We start from the raw sequence: 13,266 nt of genomic DNA, 5'->3' as shown, positions 1-13,266 counted from the left end.
TTTTTCGACCCACACTTGAATTTAATATTTATTTATTTATTTTATATAATATTATCAACAAACCTAAATTGATAACATGGTTAATTGTTACCATTAAAGTAAAGAATAAATTTTATTATTTGATTACTAGTATCCCCTAAATTGTAATATAAACTTTAATTATTAAAAAAAGAGAGATGTAAATTACAGGGATTAAAGTCAAAATTAAACCTATTTATTTAATAAAGAAAGAGAGTTTAAAAGTTGTCATGGTTGTAAGAATCTCAAGATCTTTTTCAACTGTTGGGTGTTTTGTCTTTTTGTTATATTTTAAGGTTTCCTACGTAATCTGCTGTTTATTGGGCTACTTGTAAAATTCGGACAAACTTACACGTGAAGGTATAATTAGTGAGTTTACTAATTAGGTTAAAAAATTAAAAAATCAAACTCGAAATTTTAAATTTCAAAAGTAAAAAAATACAATATTTTTTTATTTTTTATTATTTCATATAATATAAGACTTTTATGTATTTTATTTATGTTTTTAGTGGAAAATTGGTTAGTTGTATTTTTTTATTTTGTATAATATATATATATTTGGGAAGTTTCATTGTTGTAAGTATATAAAAATTATAATATAGAATCAAATTAATATAAAAATTATATCTTATGTTTGTATATATTTAACCATTTATGTTATATTTATGTTATATGATTTACATAGAAAATATAAGATATAATTCCTATATTTTAACAAAAAAAATCTATATAAATTTCTAATATTATTTTTGCATTTTAGTAAGGTATACAAAATGATACAAACATATAAATTATCAATCAACTTTTGGAAAAAAAATGAAAAAAGCCCGACGCCAATATCAATAATTATTATTACAAGCACTTGACTGAATTAGTATTATCTATAGATCGGATATCAAGTTTAACTCACTTGTGATTTTATTTTTTTTTCTTTTTATATATAAAAATATATACATATATATAAGGATGTCATCTTGTATAAAATTATGAAATTTAAAGTTTTTTTAAATATTTTTCATGTACATTTTACTATCACTCTGAACAACTTAGGTTCTCTCTTTCGCATTAAAGGAAGTTCCTCTGAAAATTTCCTATTGAAAACAGGGAAATCAAACCTTTAGCCATGTTTGCTGTATCGAGATTTACGGTCTGCCTTCCGACAGTTAGGTCCCTCTACCGATCCCATGGCTTCCATGGATGTTTCCCCTCCCACTCATCTTTCTCTCGCTACGATTTCTTCTCTGGTCGCTTTGCAGGCTCCTCTTGATGCTTTCGTACCAATGATTTCAATTGTTTTTCTTTATTATATTTATCCACCAAATCTGCATCCTCTTCGTATTTTCTTCTTCGTTCGAAGCAAAAGCAGCAGCCTCATTGTAGGCTTCCAAGTAACTGCAATTAAGCAAGAAGCAGAATCATGATAAACAACTAAACAAAATGAAGATTATCATACAATATGATTTCCAAAAACGTTCAAAAGCGAGATTCTCACTGCGTGTTTGCTTTTCAGGCTAGCTCTAGAGGAGTATCGGTCCACACACCAGTATCACCCCGCCCTTCTTTTCCATTCTTGTTAGACCTTGCCGATTGCTTTGTCACACCTGGCTGACAAGAATAAAACAAGTAGGATATTATAATTAGAGTATTTTCAGTTTGAACTCTGGAGATGTAAATTCCCTTGTGCTATGCTAATATTATCCACAATAAGAATATAAAAATTCCATAAGTTCCAATACAATGGAATATGCAGAGCAGGATTGAAGGATTTATTCCGAAGGACAAAAACCGATTATGACGTTTGTGCAACTAACTATGCAAAAGTATAGAACTGCACACATTGTCTTACCTTACTCTCGGGAGGTAGTGTTGTCATCCATTCATCCCTTTTCGGTGGCACTTTAACTTCTACTTCATGCACAAGCAGCTCATCATCACCCTCCATTGATATACCTGCAATAATTAAAAGTGGGTTCTAGATCAACATTCTTTAGTACTCCATAAACTGTTGACACAAGATGAAAAAAGAAGAAATAATAATAATAATAATACTAAATTAAAGGAGAATGTACAGTCAGCTATGAAGCACCAACACTCCTACCCATCGAAGGTAAAGTAATTGATGGGAGACAAACACATGAATGCACGTGCAAGAGCGTGCACAGACACATAGATGTTGCATGTAACTACAGAGAAAATATCTAACCTTGCAATCTTCTCCATTGTGCAGCTTCACGCATTGCTTGCAACTCAGCCTATAGAAAGAAAAGGATTAATATAATAAGTTGATACTAATAAGTTCATCAAATTAATACCTATACTAAGAGCTTGTAAATAACAAATACCTTGAATTCCTCTTGCTACTCCTTCAGTTTCATTTTCTAAAGCAGTGCTTTTCGCTGCAAAATGTAAGAAGTTTGATGTTAGAATTACGATAGTGAGACTAAACGTTAGAGAGAGGAGAGAATTATAAATCCCCATAAATTCAAAATGCAGCAAAAATTCACCCAAAAGAATGCAGCAACAATTGTGTGTTGGTGACATTGTATGTTGGTGAAAATTTAGAAAAAAGGTTTACAGCTAATAAGCTTTTCTGCCCGTGCAATTGGTTAGATGATACAGGCTCATTAAGCTTAATAAGATCTGTAATAATGTTAACTCAGTGATTCATATGGGCAATGAAACAAAACCCTGAAGGACAAGCTTCTGTTGGGGGGAGGGGAAAGAAGAAGGCATTTCGAGGAACAACCATAACTACAATTATAATAATAATAATTCCATATTATTGTACAAAATATAACAGAGATGCCAATATTCAAGAAGATACCAGTGAAACAGATTCAACTATTATGTTGAATACTTAGGAGAATTTTCCTAATCCTACACTTGTGCTACCAGATGAAATTAGACTCTTTTAGTCTGACAGAAAACCAACTACTCTACTTTCTTCATATTCTAACTTTTGGTTCTGACAAAAATGTGGTAAGGATGCAAATTAAAGCCCTATGTAACTTCAAGGATGCCACAGAAACCAAAATACCCCCAAAAAGACAATCCCCTTCAGCCATTCAATGTAAGATAAGAAAAGTTGTAACCAAAATCTGGGGTCTTATGTACTGTGAACAACTCAATACTAAAGAATAATTCAATGAGTTTACAGCATTAGTTCACACAATGAGTCCACACAGGCAATGAAGAACCATAAGACCCAAAATGAATGAGGCATATAAGTTATCAACCGTGGCTGCATTCAGAGTAGACAAATCAAACCCTCACCTTATCCAGATCTTGTAAATCCTTAAGAGCTTTGTTGAGTATGACAAATGCTTGGTGTGCCTGTGGATGAGGACATTTTGTCTAAATGCACCGAAAGAGACAGTTTCCAGTATCTAAAGGAAAAACAAAGCAGCTTATGAGAAACACAGTTCAACACAAGTTCACAATCACATCGAGATAAATGGCAGAGTCCATCAACATGTAAACCGCCTCTAAAATGAGAAAATGACATGAAAAGTAAATAATTTATAGCCTCTTTATTAACAAAACCTAGGACAAGGATTTAGCTCAGTAGGCATCCAAACAGCAGCCTCAAAGGAACCTTTTTCCATTACCACCAAAATTCCAAGTTGGAAGTAACAGGTATAAGTGACAAAATTAATCCATAGCTTGAAAGCTCCCTAGGATAATAAACTCATATCATGGATTCAGCATTTAAACTTTTTGGCATCTCTCCTTGCTAGTATCTCCTCCTTGTTTTTCAGTTGTTACCAAAACTTGGAGAAGTTTATTTGTGTAAGAATGAGTACAAATTAGAAGCTAAAATTAAACCCATGTTACTTAGACTAGTTAGTTTATCCTAATCTCCTATATTGGTTGGACAGTAAATAGGTGGGATCAGGTTGAGTCGTTTCGGGTCAGATCATTTTTGGATTAGGTCCAGCATTTTACTCAGGCCAGTCTTGGGTTTCCGCCATACTGGGATCAGATTGATCCGTGTTCAAATTCTTTTAAGTTTAGGTCATTTCAGATTTGAGTAATTTTTTGTTCTAGGTCTTTGACATTTTGGTCAATTTGGGTATGGGTTTTTACAAACAGGTTTTCAGGTTCAGGTTCATTTTCCCATCTCTAATTATAACAAACCACTACACACATGCTCATTATTATTAAACTAGGGTGTCGTTGATACAATGTAAAACATCTATTGCTGAGGGAAAAGAAAGATTAGCTATCCAATACGTGCTTAAACAATGAAAGGCAATGAAAAAGAAAATTATGGAACTAATATTAAATTCTTCCTCATCCATGTAAAAGAAAAAACCTTACTTTTTATTTATATTATCAGCAGAAATATTTCTGTTTGCTCCTATAACATCATATGGACAGTCAGATTCAGCTCCCATAATTCTTGTCACCTGCTCAGGGAAAATTGAAGAGCAATTGAGTGATTACATACAAGTAACTCTTTATAAATACAACCATAATGCGACGTACCAAAGAATTGCTTATCATACAAGTGCATAAGTAACCGAGTATATATACCTAGGACTTTAGGGAACCTACACAATTTCATTGATGTTCTCAAAATTCTCAAGCTCTAAGCATAGTATCAGGTAATACAGAACCACAAGATGTTGAGTGAACATTAGGCAAGCCTAAAGATAAAATGCAGTAGTTTATTCCTACTTCTCTAATAATCTGGAAAGGAACAAGGCTCTAAGCCCCTGACTAAAGAAGATAAATGATAACGAATGCCAGAAATACAGCTACAACGGGAAAAATCAACAAACATAACATATGATATAGGATGCTTGTTGAGACTAGGAAGAAGAATTGACTAATTATAGCTGGCAGACCATGAGTCAATTAAGGCAAATTCAACAAAAGAAACAAGAAACAAGATGAACTAAAATTTTGACGTTTCATTTCGTTGTCAAAGATTTCTTTTAATTAATATGACAGTTTTTATTACCATAGAAAAGAAAATGGCAGCTAGAATGAATCAGAGGCAAATTAATTGAACAATCGCCAAGCAACCATTCACCTCTTTTCTTCCCAACAAGACAGAAGAGATTAACAAACAAGCAAAGCTGACAGAGCAAAATCACAAGGATGAAAGCAGAACCAAAGGGCAATAAAAGACAATGAGGTAAAATTTCCACATTCCAACAGAGGCTCAAGGCTGCAATATTTATGGCCCTACCACAAAAAGATAGAGCTAAACTTGAATAAACTACATAAGGGGTGAAATTCGGTACCTCTTCGAAACTTTCTGCTTCATTTGCTGATTCAGCTTCAGCAACCAGAGCCGGAGGTGGAGGTCCAATAAAGAGTTCATCATCTTCCTCTATCTCAACTTCTCTGGATTAATTTGAAAAAAGAATGCCAGAGAAGTAGTTGTAAAAGCCAGCATTAATTTTCTGATACAAAATAAAACTGAGAGTAAAAAACTTCGTTATGTAGAATACCTGAGCTCAGCCTAGGTTTGTGTTAATTTGGCTGCTGCAGCAAGTAACTCAGCTGAGGGCATTTCAGGGCCAATAATCACCTGTAAGAAGATTAAAGCAATGAAGAGGAACGAAACTAGTAATCTAATGCATCTGCAAGAAGTATTGTCTACGTTACCTGAACAGCCGCAGTTTGGGGTGCCGTACACACCGACATAGGATACGGATCAAATCCGGCGATAAACGGCGGTGGGTCAGAACCGATAAGAGAAGAAGAAAAAACCTGGACGATGATAGAAGGAAGAGAAAAACGGAAAAACAGTTCCGTATTAACAGGTTTCTAGTGTCACGTACCGCAGAGTTCTAGCGTCGTGATAGTAGACCGACCCTATATATACCCGCGCATAGTTTGAGGGCTAAATAAGTCATTGTGCTCTTTTTTTTTGTTTGTCATCCCAACTATGAAAAATTATAAAATGGTCATTCAGCTATTAGTAACTTTCTTTTATGGTCACTCAACTATGAAAATTTACAACATGGTCATTCAACTATTCAATTTTGTTATGGTCATTCAACTATTCAATTTTGTCTTTTTGGTCACTAGTTGGCTAACAATGATAACTTTTAAAATTGATATAATAGCAGTTTAACCCTCGATGTTTATACAATCTGTTAAATTAGTCTTGATTCTGAAAAAAATTAACCCTCAACATTTACACATTGTGTAATTTGGTTTTTTTTTATAGTTTTGCTTTTCTTTCTTACATTTTCACCTAAAAAGCTAAAAAAGGCAAATTTATAAGTCAAATTTAACTGAAAATATAAAAAAATTGACACATCCAAAAATCCAAGATAATAATTTTATTTTTTTCTCATCCTTTCAAAATTAACCCTCAATGTCGCAAACAAAATCCAAAGTGGAAAGAGAGAGAGCAAATTACACAATGTGTAAATGTTGAGGATTATATTTTTAGAATCGAGACTAAATTGACATAATTTATAAATGTTGAGGGTTAAACTTAGTATTATGTCGATTTTAAAAGTTGTCATTGTTAGTTAGTGGTGACAAAATAAGACAGTATGAATAATTGGGTGACTATTTTGTAATTTTTCATAGTTAGGTGACCAAAAAATAAATTTACTAATAGCTGGGTGACTACTACTATGGTTTGCCCTTGTGTTTTGGGAGAGAGAATAATATATTAATTGCACCAAACATCCCTAAACTATGACCTTCATTCTAAATTAGTTTATAAACTTCAAATCATTCTTACTACATCCTTAAACTATTGATGTTATATCAATTAGGTCTTTCCGTTACTAAAAATCGTTAATATAACCATTAAATAACACATTAGATCTTAGGTGGCATAATTTAAAATAAAAAAATTAAGAAAAATGAATATTGTAAAAATAGATGAATTAAAAATATTAGTTTTGAAGTTTTCGAAACTTTTACAAAAGTTTTATTATTCACTATTTATTCAATTTTACTTAATTTTTTGTTTTTAATTTTACACAAACTTTTTCATTATTTAAACTCTTGACTGAGTTTGTGTCACGAGTTAACCAAATACCAACTCGTTTGGAAAATTACTAAACTAACCTACATATTGAAACAAGTTATATTCGTACAAAGATATTTTTGTCATTTTTCATTTTTAATAAAACAAGTATAAAATTTGCATTTGTTGAGATTTGGATCCATGTCGCTGACATTTATAAAAACTTTTCATTATCACTTCGACTAAAGCTTTATTTCGATATTATTATACATTTCAATGTCATTACACAATTTGTTTCACCTACATTGTATGTATATCTTTACTAATATTAAGTTATTTGTTGTTCAATGTCACGAGTTAAGTGATGCCAACTCAGTGGATTAAACTAATAAAATAAATTATATTATTACGAAATTACTTTTATCTTTTTATATTTTTAAGAAACCCGATAAAAAAAACTTTGCATATGAAGAAATTTTAACCATGCCATCAACATCCTTAATACTTAACTTTATCATTTCAATAAAAGATTTATTTTAATTTTTATAAATTTTAATATTATTACATGAATCATTCCACCCACACTGCTTGTACTAATTTAAAATAGGTTAAATTGTTTTATTTTATTTTAATTTTGTACATATTGCTGTTATTATTAGTAGTTTCGAACAAATTGTTTCATTGTTTATCGAATATTTTTTTAAAATTACACTTGTATATGCGTTTGATAGAATTATCAATATATACTATTTTATAATGGGAGTGCCTGATTTTTAGTATCACTTCTAATATCTATACTATTTTTTAAGTATATGATTGAGTTGGTGTTGAGTTGACTTGTGACATATATAATTTTTTAACATATCATAGTTTTAGAAATAATATATGAATTTCATTTTTTTTAAATTCTAAAATTTTATAATGTATTTTTAGAGTTATAGTTATAAAATGGAAAAGTATAAGGGCCAAATTAGTTATTAACCCATAAGTTAACATGTCACAAGATCATTTTGTTAAGAAGTAGGGCTAGTTAAGTGATCAAAATGTAACAAATCAATAACAGTGGTGATTATTACATAATATTTAAAACTTATGTGACCAAAACGTAGTCTTAAATTTAATTTAGTGATCATGTATGAAATTTACCCTTTTAACTTCATCGAAAGCCTTTTTAACTTCGGATCCAAGTAAACCGTACATCTGCATAGTGGTAGTGGACCATCCTGAGTTGTGATTTGTGAAACAGTAGCTTTTGATTTTCCTCTCAACTATTTTTGGGCTTTCGCTTTTGAAATCAGAGAAAAAAAACCCTAATTCTTAATCTCTTTGTTTTGAAACGATCAAGAGAAGGAATGGGTTCTGAAGGATCGAGTGTTGTTGGTAAGTTCCTATTTTCAAATCCCTAAGTTTCTCTATTTTTTTTCCTCAAATTTCCCATTTATTTTATTATCACTGATAAATTATTATAGTTCCTTTGTTAATGGAACTTTGAAGTTAGTTCTGTATCTGGGGGGCTAATTATTCGATTTTGTAGGAATTAGGGTTTTATAGCTTTGATATTTGTTGTTCATTTGTTTCCTGTAAAGTTCCCAAAACTTTACAGGCTTTGTTAGTGAAAATCTTTACAAGATTTCGTTTGTTTTAATGGGTTTTATTGCTGGTGTCAAATAGGGATAAAGGAATAGAAATATGGACACATTATTAATACTGTAATATTTTATGATATTTGGTTTACTGAATCATAGGTGGAGTAGCAAAGTACTTGTGTTTATGTTTTGAGCTTATACCCGTCTCGGGTTCAATCTCTGGACAACCCCTGTCCCTACGCCTTCAACTGCAGGCTCAGCAGTAGAAGATTGTCATTGATTGACAGCTTTGGCACCTTTGGCACGATACAAGGACTGTTTTGGGATTTGGCGGATCCTATTAGAGCCATTCTCCGAAACCGAACTCTCATATATGGTTTTTTGTGCTCATTCATGGTTTAGGATTAAACCTTGTTAATGATGAACTTATGATTGGATCTTGTGGCATATGCTATTGTACGTCACTTCGTTTATTTCTGTGTTCTTTGTCAACTGTTACTCTCTAAGATTGATAGCTTTTGGTCGTGAAGAAACTTTGCTTTTTAACATTTTCCAAAACTGCATTCGGTAAAGATGGACTTAAAGCAAACTTCAAGAGTGACATTGCTTACTAAAATTTCTCGTCTTTGGCAGTGCCTAGGAATTTCAGATTGCTAGAAGAACTCGAGAGAGGTGAAAAAGGAATTGGGGATGGAACTGTTAGCTATGGAATGGATGATGCTGATGACGTATACATGCAATCGTGGACTGGCACTATTATCGGCCCCCCTAATGTGAGTCTCTCTCTCTTTCTCTCTGTGCCTCTCACGTGTTATATTTCAGTAGTTCGTGCATGTCTCTCTGAATTGGTATGGGCAAGTACAATGATGGGTCTAAGCCAAACATTGAACTTGAAATGTACTTTAAGGTGTCAATTTTCTCTCGAAACACATAAGAAGACAGATATACAAAAAGAGAGAGCAAGAAATTTCTTGCTTACTAAGTTTCTAGTATACCATCTGAACTCGATGATCATTTGTGTCTATTTTTTCTTGTAATACTGTAAACCCGTTAAACCTTCCTAGAACTGTGTCTCCAAGACGTAAAATATAATTGCTTTATTCTCATAATCCTTCTTGCAACACATTTTAGCTCGTCTTTGTATTCTCTCAACGTAGAATAAAGTAATACATTGTCTCTATTGGCTCTTCTATAACTGCTCCAAATTGTGGTAGAATTTATTAGAAAAGAACAAAATTCCAACACAACCCAACTCAGGACCATCATAAACATGCAGCCCAACTTGTAATACTTGATGTAAGAGCCAACCGATTGGTCCAAAAATTATCCTCATCATTAATATGATCCATCTTACAAGCACGTTTTATGTTGGACTTGCTGTTTTACAGCAAGTTACTAATCTGCTTTTGGTTCTGAACTTTTCGGATTGCTTGTCACCTTTGGCGCCACTACGAGTGTTTTCGTTGTTGCATCACCTTCCTCTAGTTTCTAGAATAAGTTTAGATTGTTAAATATACACCATGAATCATGGATTGAATTCAATTCTAAAATATAAACTCTACTTATCAACACCTGTATGTAATGTCAATCTCTTAATATGGTGTCGAACTTATGGTCAAAGGAAATTCTAATATGAATTTTAAAACCATCATTTCTTAAACGAAAATGATTTGATGCATTGCTTACTGTTGATTTGTCTCAGACTGTTCATGAAGGACGCATCTACCAGTTGAAATTGTTCTGTGGCATGGATTATCCCGATAACCCACCGAGCGTGAGGTTTCAAACCCGGATAAATATGACCTGTGTCAATCCCGAAACCAAAGTGGTAGGTGATGTTTGTTCAGGGAACCTCTTATGCTATGCTATGATATACTTATAGCTGCTAAATAACCAGGTTGAACCAAGCCTTTTCCCCATGCTTGCTAATTGGCGAAGGGAGTATACAATGGAGGATATATTGACTCAGCTGAAGAAAGAAATGATATCTCCACAAAACCGGAAACTTACTCAGCCTCCTGAAGGTGTGTAAATCTTACTTTTGATTAAGCATGCATATATGTATACTGTGTTACTTGGGCTCTGGTGTGAGTGTCACAGTTGGGTATGTATTTGACATGGGTATGGTTAGTTTATTTAATGTATTTGGAAGCTCCTTGTGGTCTCGTTCTCATATTTGTGTGTCGGACATGAGTATTGGACACAAGTACTTAGAGAAAAATGAAGAATCTGAACAACATAATATATATTTTTGAAATGAGTTTATTTCGTTCGGATGGTCAAATTTTGTAGGCAAAAAATATTGATTGTTGCATGAAACAATAAGTAACCTTTGGACCGTAAAGCCTTGATAACCAAAAAGAACCATATATTTAACGTAAGTTTAGACTGAAATAATGACCAAATGTTTATAGTGACGTGGGAAAGGCATCCTAGTCTTGGTCACTACTAAAAATGTGCCTTTTCCGTAAACGAGCGGGATTTGGTTGTCACCCTCATGTGCACTTACACCAAAGGTATTGTTCTCTTTGGACACCCTTTTCGCCCTTCTAGGCCGTCTCCCTATGGTGCAGCGGCAAACATTAAAAAATCACTTTGGCCCCCCAAAATAAACAAATTTTCTGTTCTGTCCCTTCGATAATGATAAAATCATAAACTAATACATGCTAAAATTATATTTTGAACTCTTGAAAATTTATAATTCAATTTTGGTTCTCCCTAAAAAACTTTTGAATTCGCCCCATCTTACGAGTACCATGAGCTAACATTATAGATTGTCTGATATTATTTGTGAGATATATATATTTTCAATGCTTGAATGTTCTTTCTTTAAATCATGTTGTGATGATATGTTCTTTCCCAGGCAATGATGAGGCGAGGATTGATCAAAAGGGTTTAGTGGTGAAGTGTTGCATCTTTTAAACTTAATTGTATGGAACATAATGTACATAATATATATATACACAGATAATTCCTACAACTGCCTTAGCTCAATCATATATATAATATAATGCTTGTGTATGAGAGAGACGCCCTTGGCTCCACCAAATGGTGGTTAAATAAATCGAACTTCTTAATTAATTTATGTTGTGATCTATGTTATTCGGATTTGGAGTTGAATATGGTATGCGTTTAACACAGATATGTTTCATTTCTTTTTTTAAAAATGCTATTCGATCATACATTTATGTTATAATTTATAGAAATGAAGAGCTTGGGTATAAGATATTTTTGGCAATTCAACTTGGTAATTAGGTCCATGTTTTTCTTTGAACTCGGCAATTAAATACATTTTGATCTATGAATTTGAATTCTGTCAAGATTTGATGCGATTGGGATTTTGGAACAAGATCGTATTGGATGGATCGAGAATTGATTAATATAACTGTTTAAATAAAGGTTTAACTGATTGACTCTAAAATTATTTGAAATTGGTAAAAATTGAAATAAAGTTGAACAGGTCTAATTAATTAATTAGTTATTGTTAGTTCAGCAGGAATCGGAACCGATAGTTTGACGATAGAACGTAAATTCAAGTATCTAATTAAATAAATAAAAATTAAATATTTTTGGACAAATTATATATTACCCCTTTAGAAAACAATGGATTTATACCCTATGTAATAAATACAACTCTTCAACTGACAGAGTAGTTAGTCTAATAACATTTAATGAAAATATGCTTTACCTTTGATATTGGGTTTACGGGAAGTAAAGCAAAAGTTAGCTTGTACTCTACAATGCGGATTTGGATTTCTTTGTGAATTGGGGAGTCGTTTTCTTTTACGTATCATAATCATATTTTTATGAGTAATCTACACCCAACATCTTTCAACTATTAGTTATTTACGTTTTAGTTATTTAACTTTAAAAAATTACAAAATGGTAATTAAACTATTGGAAGGTTTTTATATAAGTCATTGTGCTATTAAAATCATCGAGGTACGGCTATCTCTATTTTCACTATTTACACCAATCGAAAACTCTCCTCCTTTTTTACAATTCAGTTTTTTTTTCATGAAACAACTTTGAACGTTATGAACCTTCAAATCAAAATATAAACAATTTTCTTCTATGATCTTTGACATTAACCGTTACATCAACTTAAATCTAAGATATGTTCTACTTGTTGATGGGAACTAATCCACCATATTGATCATTGGATCATCGTTTGGAGTTCGCTAGTCAAATTTTTTTTAAATAAAAAAAACTTAACAACTCAATAACATAAAAAAGAACTTTCAAATAATTAGGCGACTTAAATAAAAACTTTCAAATAATTCAATAACCATTAAATTTTTGAAGTTGAGTGACTAAAACGTAAACTTATTGATAATTTATGACTTTTTTGACTTTTTTAAATTTCTAGATGAAACCCTAAATGAGTTGGGTTGGTTATATTAATATTTAATTCTTTATTTTATTTTTTGTCTTTTATCATTTATAATGTGAAGCATTAATTTTACTTTTTCCTTCAAGAGCTGTTTTTGTTAATAAAAATAACATTTCTTTTTAAAAAGTTTCAATTAATATTGAGTTTAATAAAATATATAATTATTAATAAAAAGAAAGCATATTTCATGATTAATGCCCCAAAAGAAACGAAGAGATCATACGAATTCCCATTTCAAAATAAAAATAAGATAATCTACTCATAAAGTAATTAAATTATTAGTAAATTTATATTTTAGTCAATTAATTTTAAAAAGTTACAAA

The 13,266-nt window shown here is 31.8% G+C and overlaps 1 protein-coding gene and 1 pseudogene across 1 annotated transcript; one reads left to right on the top strand and one right to left on the bottom strand.

Annotated features, from left to right (window-relative positions):
• Positions 1-913: 913 nt before the first annotated feature.
• LOC121228118 (uncharacterized) lies at positions 914-8,170 on the bottom strand (annotated as a pseudogene).
• Positions 8,083-11,631, top strand: LOC121228300 (ubiquitin-conjugating enzyme E2 variant 1A). Its single transcript, XM_041111745.1, has 5 exons — positions 8,083-8,344; positions 9,184-9,323; positions 10,253-10,378; positions 10,448-10,574; positions 11,414-11,631. Exons 1-5 carry the CDS (start codon positions 8,317-8,319, stop codon positions 11,470-11,472), a joined length of 480 nt encoding a protein of 159 aa, XP_040967679.1. The 5' UTR covers positions 8,083-8,316; the 3' UTR covers positions 11,473-11,631.
• Positions 11,632-13,266: the final 1,635 nt, after the last annotated feature.

The sequence above is a fragment of the Gossypium hirsutum genome, chromosome A04, assembly GCF_007990345.1.
Source record: "Gossypium hirsutum isolate 1008001.06 chromosome A04, Gossypium_hirsutum_v2.1, whole genome shotgun sequence".
NCBI lineage: Eukaryota > Viridiplantae > Streptophyta > Magnoliopsida > Malvales > Malvaceae > Gossypium > Gossypium hirsutum.
This window is presented reverse-complemented; position numbering and strand designations above follow the sequence as displayed.

Bases quoted from the DNA above. Each gene is read 5' to 3' on its own strand.
- LOC121228300 (XM_041111745.1), top strand. From the start codon at position 8,317: ATGGGTTCTGAAGGATCGAGTGTTGTTG. The intron at 8,345-9,183 runs GTAAGTTCCTAT...CGTCTTTGGCAG, and splicing joins TGAAGGATCGAGTGTTGTTG to TGCCTAGGAATTTCAGATTG. The intron at 9,324-10,252 runs GTGAGTCTCTCT...GATTTGTCTCAG, and splicing joins CTATTATCGGCCCCCCTAAT to ACTGTTCATGAAGGACGCAT.